Source organism: Ostrinia furnacalis, unplaced genomic scaffold, assembly GCF_004193835.3.
Source record: "Ostrinia furnacalis isolate ACB-3 unplaced genomic scaffold, ASM419383v2 OfSCF1416, whole genome shotgun sequence".
In the NCBI taxonomy this organism is placed as follows: domain Eukaryota; kingdom Metazoa; phylum Arthropoda; class Insecta; order Lepidoptera; family Crambidae; genus Ostrinia; species Ostrinia furnacalis.
In genome coordinates this window covers 355,708-364,820 of record NW_021131655.1, presented here as the reverse complement: position 1 = coordinate 364,820, position 9,113 = coordinate 355,708, and the positions used below count along the sequence as shown (strand labels likewise).

At 36.2% G+C, this 9,113-nt stretch overlaps 2 protein-coding genes across 2 annotated transcripts; both read left to right on the top strand.

The window, feature by feature from the left end:
* Window positions 1-538: 538 nt before the first annotated feature.
* On the top strand, window positions 539-1,116 carry LOC114352693 (microsomal glutathione S-transferase 1-like). The gene has a single exon (XM_028304366.1). It carries the CDS (start codon window positions 597-599, stop codon window positions 981-983), a length of 387 nt encoding a protein of 128 aa, XP_028160167.1. The 5' UTR covers window positions 539-596; the 3' UTR covers window positions 984-1,116.
* Window positions 1,117-1,817: 701 nt separating this feature from the next.
* Window positions 1,818-2,237, top strand: LOC114352694 (microsomal glutathione S-transferase 1-like). Its single transcript, XM_028304367.1, has one exon. It carries the CDS (start codon window positions 1,833-1,835, stop codon window positions 2,235-2,237), a length of 405 nt encoding a protein of 134 aa, XP_028160168.1. The 5' UTR covers window positions 1,818-1,832.
* Window positions 2,238-9,113: the final 6,876 nt, after the last annotated feature.

The following is a 9,113-nucleotide window of genomic DNA, read 5'->3' as shown; positions in this document are numbered from 1 at the left end:
AAAGAGCTTTCGCCATTATTTTTAACAGGGCATTTGTATTCCTTGCTTTACTCCAACCCTTTGTAGAAACAGTCTGATTGCCTTTGTCTCGAATCAACTTGCAAAAATAATATCTGTAATACTGATTTTCCTCAATTTACAATTTGTATTTTCACCGACTTACTTTATTGAGGTGGAGTTCGGCTTTCGCCATATTCTCTAGGTCCTTTGTGTCGACATTCCCGATAAATTGTAGGGATTCTCATTTTAGAAAAATGTGCACGATCACTATTTGAATAGAATGCTGCAATTTATTTGCACTAAAGGCAAATCGAAGGAAATAATGTAAGAATGGTTTCATTTTACCATTTGAAGAAAAACCTTTAGAGTTAATACAGCAGGTATTTGTTTACCACAGTAGAGTCAGAGAGTCTTTTCATACAGGAATTCAAAGCAATCAAACTTTTTTGATGAAAATATCTCATAGATTAACGATGAGTCATAGATCTCTTTACTCTCTAGCCGTCAATCAGAATGACATACACCGCCAAATTGTCAGTGAAATAATCCACGAAAACTCAGAACAATTTATTGTTCTGAGGCAAAAAGCATTTCAAATGTCGAAAATGTCATGTGCCCTGCCATGTACAGATCTAATGCAAAGTTATTTTCTGTACTCTGCCATTTTGGCCTTGAAACTCCTGGCCCTGGCTCCATTGGCCTCGCTGGTGTGCAATCCAGAGAAAATTCAACGCGCGAATCTAAGCGACTTGAAGAACCTCACGCCTTTCTGGCTCGTCGCTGCGCTATACATGACGACTTCACCAGATCACGTAACAGCAATCATACTCCTTCGTGTATTCGTCCTTGCAAGATTCGTAGCTGCCTTGGGGTATGTGAAGAGGTTACCTAAAATGGCTGTAGAAATGGCGTTCTTCGTGTCTTTCGCTATCACCAGCTACATGGGCGGTTGCGTGGTCTATACATACAGAGCTGCTTTGTAAAGGATTAAAACAGATCAGCGATTGTTTTGTAAGCTTGACTTTCTGAGATTACCCCCGAACCAATCGCCGTGAAGAAGAGATCCGAGATGAGCAACATTTAAAATCAAAGAAAGTTATTAATTCCAACTTTGACCGGGCAGAGGCTTAACATAAAATGTCTCCAACTTTGTGTTTACTTAACCTTTTTACGCTGAGTCAATATAAAAGTAACTTTGAGATTTCACGGTGTTTTGTTTGCATCTAAATTCGTCTTTGAAGTTTTTGGTACTTGTTGATTTTCCGCCAGAAATTCATTCAAGGGGAAAGGACTTCAGAAGTTTGTGTATGCTACAAATAAGGATAAAGGTAATTCGTGACTTAGGTAAAAATCTGAACGGTTCATAACTATGGGCTGGAATTGTTTCTTTGAAGTAAAGTTTGTTACACCAGGTTATTTTGTCTTAGCAACTTAATATTGTCCTAATTTTTTTATACCATTATAATAAAGAGGGAAGTGAGGAGAATAATAAATAATTTGAAAAGTGATTAAAAAATTCTACTATTATACAATAAGAAGTAGTTAAATTGGTTTGTTGCAAGATTATAGCTTCTTTTTTCTTCTGATAACGCTAAGAAAGACAATACGCTTATTAGAATTTTTAATAATTTTAACCTAAAGTATCCTGAGTTGATGAAATGAAACGCAGCGTTCAAACATGACATAACTGTCATCTGTGGACATGACAGTATCGCAATGAGAAATGTAATAAAAGAAGAAGAAGAAGAAGAACTGTCAATAACAACAACAAATTCAGTAATGTAACTTCGTNTCAATAACAACCTAGAAAACCGCGCTTAGCGCTCTCTTCGATGCAGATAACGATCGGCTTGGACAACCCCCTCACGCAGACTTACATGGTGCACGCGGCGTTGCTCGCTATAAAGCTGCTGGCTCTCAGTCCATTAGCCGCCATGACGTGGGTGAACAAGGGCATATTCGACAACCCAGACATCGTGCGGCGAGCCTACCTATCAGAACTCAAGAACCTAGCCCCATTCTGGATAGTTGGAGCTCTATACGTGACCACCAACCCCCCCACAAGTCTAGGCGTCACGTTGTTCAGGCTCTACAGCATAGCAAGGCTGGTGGTGATACTAGGATACGCAACGAAACCACTGCCAGTTTTCTTCACTGATCTAGCGCTGATCGGTTCGTACTTCATAACGTGTTACATGTCGGTCTGGGTGGTGTATTTCTATAGGAAGGCTTTGTGAAAATAAATAGTAAATTATGATAGTACGACGTCTGTACGAGTTGTTTATTGTATACATAATCCATGTTTATAAAGGATTTTTTGCTTATTTCACTTTTTACTTCATTTTTATACAAATTTAACAAGCCAATTCGTTGATATTGAGTTTTTATTTCAGGAAAATAAGTAAAGTCACTTAGAACGCGAGTAAGCCTCTCACTATTGTTCCGTTATTTTACTTTCTACATTTTACAATGTTCCTTACAAAAAGTTAAGTAGATTTAGGTTGACTGTTTTGATGCTGTAGCTCACAGCTAATTTCAGACTTCTGCAACATTTTTAATTCCTTTGACTAAACATGAAAGTATTTCAGCAGCTTAACTTATTTAATCTTCACTTTGCAATTTAAAAAAAGGAATACAGTGCTTCTCTAAAGTTGATTTCAATTTTTAGACTTTATCTCTTACTAGCCTTTGAGTGCTTCGTTTGTTTTGCTTCCAAAAAAAAGGTAAGAGTTTTTTCTTTCAGTTTTGAATCTGATATTTAATTCCAAATGTTGTTAAGAATAACATTTTTACCAGAGTATTCGAGTGGGCAGTAGACTATTTAAAGCCAGAAAACTTTGTACACGTGGGCCCACCCCCACGATACGTTCGCGGAAAGTTGCTGGTTGTGCTGGGCTATTAAAAGGAAGTTGAAGCTCTTTAAAATATAGTTTCACAGTTAATACCTCCTGTAGTATAGTGTAGATCAGTGGGACATTCCATCGTCAACCACCGTAGCGTGCTGTACAACAAGTGATAGATGTTAGTGTTAAATAACATTTCACACCTACCATTGTAATACATATTTCTTTCTTTCTTTATTTCGATTACATCAAACACAATAGGTCTAATTCTGCACATAAATTATTACACAATGCTCCGCCCTGAGCAGGCTTTTTCCAATACAAATTCCAATTCTAATATCCTCCAAGCACTCAGCAAAACCAAATATTTTACTCAATTTTTAAAAGACTGTTTTGTTCAATAATTTATTAAACTCTCAACGAAGGCGCGAAGAAAGGTAAGGATAATACCCGCCATGAATGCGCACCAAGCGTTTTGCTTTTCCATTTCTTAAATCATGTCACGTAATCTCTGCTACTGTATAAATTTGGTATTACAGAGAGTTGTAGCGTCTATTGAAATAATTCCAGGTTTTGCTCACGTGTACGGTTTGCATTATTTTGATTCTAGATTTGGGGGGAGTGCTCACGACGCGTGAAAAACAATGAAATATTACTTGAACTTTTAAATTGATGTGGAGATTGGAATATGTTTCCAGGCTAGCCCGGAACAACAACTGGATCACATGTGTACTCCAATAGTGAAGTTTTTTTTTGAGGTTACCTGTTATTGGAACTGGTTACCTATTAAAGGCGCTGGACGCAGGCCGCTACCTACCAACCAGCCAATATGGAAATCTTTAGGGGCCTATGTTCAGCAGTGGACGTCCTATGGCTGATATGATGATGATGATGATGACACGACTCTCCAGAAGTATTACCACACTTACCAGAAGGCAATGGAAGTTTTGTCGCACGCTTGCCACGGTTTAGGAAGGATTTTCGCATATTGCTCCCTCTTTTGCCTCTTACTATAGTTATGGGAAGAGTCTTCAATCACTCATGAACCTTGTTTATTTGTGACCTGTGTACACTACACCCAACGATAGAGTCTAAGGGCAGCGATAAAGTTTTTGATACGTGACAGATAGTCGCAAAGCGGGAACGTTTCGATCGTAAAAGTATTTTTATCACCGCCGAAATCTAAGGTCGGCTAAATATTCGCGGAAAGCACGTGAAGCCAATATTTTTTTACGCTACCCGTGTGGTCTTAAAATAGTTTTGTCGCGATATTTTGTATAGATTTTAAGCTTCATTAACTTTATTGTATTGAAACTAGAAGTTAGTTACGAACAAGTTATTCATCAGCCAGCTTTTAAAGAAAAGAAAAACCTTAAGTGTAGCCCTACGAGCACTTTGAGGTAATACATTTCTAGTCATTTAATTTTAAACTTGCTATTAGTAAAATAATATCTAATAAATTATATCCCTATTTTGAGAAAGGTGTCCATGCCACAGGCCCCTCTCTTGCCACTTTGAGACCTTAATTGGATCGTATCTCTTAAATTGACTACCAATTAGTTTGTCTGCGTTAAATTTTACACTGGTCGTGTTTCTGATCCATCTTTATTATTATGAAATTTTAGCCTTAGCCAAAATCCATTATTATAATTAAGTATTACAATTTTCAAAGAGTTTTAGTTGTAACATCTGAAACTAAATCTATCCGCGATATTGCTATACATTAGATAATGGTTATTATTTTTTATGTAAATAAACGCAACGTCGGTTACTGTTCGCTTCATTTAAAAACATCGTAACGTTAACGAAAAACATTCTTGATATCGTTGGTCTGAATGCATCTTGAGAATACAAAAAATATCGCAAACTGCGCTTCTATCTGAAGACAGAAATTAACTGTACTTCTGATACGTCTACCAATAAATTCAAGAGAGAGAAAGAGAGAGAGAGAGAGAGAGAGAGAAGTCTGGACTCTCCTGAGAGAAGCAACGTGTTTTAATCACTTAATTGGTCGCAGCATATGCGGAGTTTGAATGTGACACAAAAACTTCCCGACCCACGTCAGCGAATTGAAACCCCGTGCGGACGTGGAATGTAATTATTCTCGTTTTTGCTTATTGCTACAAAGTTTGAATTATTACTGGGTCTTGTTATTTGAATCAATTAGTGTAGTTCATACTCTTAAGTTCTAAATGGTATCTACCTATAGTAAGTGGTGAAAGAACTTCTTTAACGCTTGGTAACCTGATTAAAAATGTCTGATTTAAAATACTGTAAATAATTTGTCAATTTTGCAAGGCAGTTAGTAAACATAGGTCAAACTGACTTTATCTTTATAATCATATTATTTTTGCCTTTGTATTCGGATATTATACGTTTTTCGAATTTAATAAAGACATATCGAAGCCTTTTTTGTTGTAAACGAGTATCAAAGTCTATTCTCGCAGATCGTGGATTGGGAACATAGTCCAAATTTTCCAAAGAAAGATATTTTAACTTCATAATGTAGGTAAACGATCATCTAATTGCATTGTTAAGACATCCAAATTTATCTCCAAAACAATCCCCAGCCTCAAATAGAATTATTTGGTGGTTGTGCAGCAAACAGGAGCTCATACATTACACATTCGTCACTGCCATACGGGCTGATGCCTAAACCAGCTAGGAACATGCAAAGGAATGGCAAACGTGCTCATAGCTATTCCGTTCTGCAGGTAAAGTGATATTTTCATGCACTAGGAACGATACACGAGCGGATTCAGGAATACATTTTGTTCGGATTTTCACGATTTCAAAATATTTTATTCAATTTTCAATATTCTATCGGCGAAGATTTGTCATGTGAAATTTTTACTCCATGTAAATTTACATTGACCTGACCTTACTGGGGTGTCTTACAATAATTGCACGCGCTAATAGAACATTGTGTAGTGTAGGTACGAGTAAATGAAAAAATAACCTAACCTAACATTCTTTGATGAAAACTACTCTTGTTTGCAATGAAAAGTAAACAAGTTTCTTGCGCTGCTTCTCAGCACTGGTATTTTGTCCCGTAGCAGTATGGTTAGGACGCGTAAAAGTGCTCTTTGAGAACGTACTTACAGAAAATAAATGAGATTTATGAGATTTTTTAAAGTGTTATAAAAACTGGACGTACCTTCATTAAAATGACATACCTACCTAGGTATAAAAAAAGACCAAATATAAAATCGTGTAGTCATCGTAAGTTTAAAGTGCTTATTCGCTTGGTGAGCATGACATTTATCTTTGTATATTTGAGTATAAAATAAAGTGTATTGAAGATATTATGTTGTTCCCCGTTTTATCTCCGAGTTCGTCCTTAGACAAGTCCACGAGAAATTGTATGAAAATCGCATTCCAAACGCCGTGATCCAATAACGTGCAAATGCAATCGATCTTTCTAGAAATAGAACCGGTCAAGGCTCAGAAAATGTATCGGTTTTGTATTGTCTTGCAAGGAGCTTATCTTTGTTCTATCTTTGATGCTTAGCATAAAAAATAAGTGCCGCAAAAAAGAGTAGACCTTATTGACTCTAATTAGCAGACTACGTACTCGGCTTCTAAAACTTAAACTGTGCTTAAACTCAGATAACCCATTTTAAGAAGAAAGCTAAAGGTTTAAGAAACAGAGATGATTTTGACCCTATGAAAACCTTATTTAGAATCATTTATTAGACAATGATATTTTTACGTATAGGGCTTGAGACTTGAGGCGATCAACACGAGCAAAGATAAAATTAATTATTTTGTGTCTGATAAATGCTTATCGCGTTGGACGTCTTGCGTATTTTGTATGTGTGTTCAGTGTGCCTACCATGAGTTTACGTTAGGTGTGCTCGCTAGCGACTGCGTAAAAAAATGATATTAATTGAATGACATATTGTGCAGCGCCCCTAGCGGCTACTTTCAAGAAACAAAATCTTCATAGAGATTTTTGACGTTCTCGCTAGCGAGCACACCTAACGTAAACTCATGGTAGGTACACTGTGTTCAAATATTACGTTAGTGTGAGTATGTGTTCGCCTCAACTAGTGCGCTAAAAGTACCTAGAGGTAGGTTTCTATTTTTCAAGAAACAATGAACCCAAGTCACGTTTTGCACCAACAAAATCCTGGAGTTCCTCAAAATTGGAGTGCACTGACAATCGCTTGCAGGATTCAGATTCGCAAATTGCATTATTTCTCTCCGGACTGCAAACAGATTCAATGTTACAGCTAAACCAGTGTAAATAGAAAACTAAGTAAACGAAGCGGAGCTATGTCGGGGAGAACTAAAAATAAAGTCACGTCATTTTGTATGCAAAGATTTTGAAAGAACGAAGCTCAAGGTTTATGTGTATCGTACCTACAGAAACAAGTCGGAAAAAAACTATGATGACAAAACATGGTTATTTTCCTGAAAAAATCAAACATACGCTTCAATTTGTAATTAATAAAATCATGTATTATTCTGAATGAATTCACAATGAATCTTAATAAGTACTTACTAGGTAGGTACTGTAAAAAAATCTGAATCAATCATTATGTTGTACTGAGGTGTGAAAAAATAAATGAAAAACTCAGCTTTTCCATTAACCAAAAGGTAATTTTGAGACAGTATTTTGAATTCACGGTTTCAGTTTATGCCCTACTAATGTTTAGTACGCAAGCAGTCAGATGCAGTCCCTGTAGTTTGCATCAAAACTATGTATCAAATCTGATACAAAATTTACGACTGTAATAAAACCGGGGTCGTGTAAACGAATCCTGGCTTTACATACAGCTTAACTTTTCTTCATAAATTACTTTGTATGGATATTCGATATTGCTTTAGTTGCAAAGACTGCTAAATTTTAGCTAGGAACGAACACTACAAAACTGTTTATTTTTCTAACATTAAATAAGTTATGATGCGGAAGTGCCCGAACTTTTTTTTAATACCTACATTATAATAATATTATTATACATACGTAACACACCCGTCACAGAAATTAAAATTCATCATTTAAATTTCTGCCCGGCCGGGAATCGAACCCGGGAACTCTCGGCATAGTAGTCCGTTTCGAATCACTACACCAAACGGCCGACAAAATGAAACTTAAAAAAAAAAACGTCCTGGAAATATTATTTCGTTCCGAATTTAAGTATGACAACACCATCAGTACCAACCTACCTCTTTTAAACCACAAAACATGGCGGAACTAAGTGCAAAACTCTGTAACATTACTCCCCACTGTCCATTCCAACGGACGTCAATTACGATTATTTTTATACGTATACCTACACACAGACCTTATTCAACTTCAGTCTTGTAAAGGTAAATTTTCATCTCTTTGCTGTATTATGAAGTAAAAGGTTCTTAAGGACAACACATTCTTTGTCAATTTCGCTGTCGTGAAAAATTATTATAGGGTAACGGCACCAGTGGTCAGCCTCATAACAGCTTTTTGAAGTTTTGACAATTGTCATTTCTACTACAATCGTCGAATAAAAAAACGTACAACATGTATGGATTTATTGTTTATTGTAGTTTCGAATCAACGTTTATCAAAAACAATAATTCTCTTAGTAAAATATATAATTAATTTTAAACAAAAAATGGCCCAGTGTCCCAGTGAACAGCCTCTAAAAACCAATAAACAGCCTTGTTGGACCCAGTGTTCAGCCTATTTCATGTACAAGAAAGACGACATGATAGAGTTCCAGGCTGTTGTTTAATATTAGGTACATACTCGTAGATGCCTTTGTTCTGAGAAATATTTTAATACATAACTTTTGTTCCACTTTCACGATGTCTGACAGAAGACGCGACTTGATATCAGAAACACGGTTAAATCTTATGTCAAAGTAAAATGTAAATTTTAGTATTTCTATCTTGAGAAATGATGGACCTAATCTTTTGTACCACATAATGTCTACGAGTTTTTTTGCCACGAAATATAGACCTTTATTTGCTCCAAGTTCTTTGGTTCCTAGATTACAACAATTAGTGCAGCCTTTTAGTTCTGGAAATGGAACAAACATAAGTAGTTACTTTCGCATTCATTTGTCTTATTATACTTGTGCGTATGTGGATGGCAATAACAGTAGGTTCACGACAATTTTATTGCACGAATTCACGCAGCATCCTCCTTATAAACGATGTCAACAATACACATGTTCTGACAAAGTAAAAGCCACTTATGACGTGTAATTTCCAGATTATCGTCAGTACGAGTGTACACTCATCCTCCAAGATTGTTTAAATCTCAACCTTGTGTCATCTTCTTAA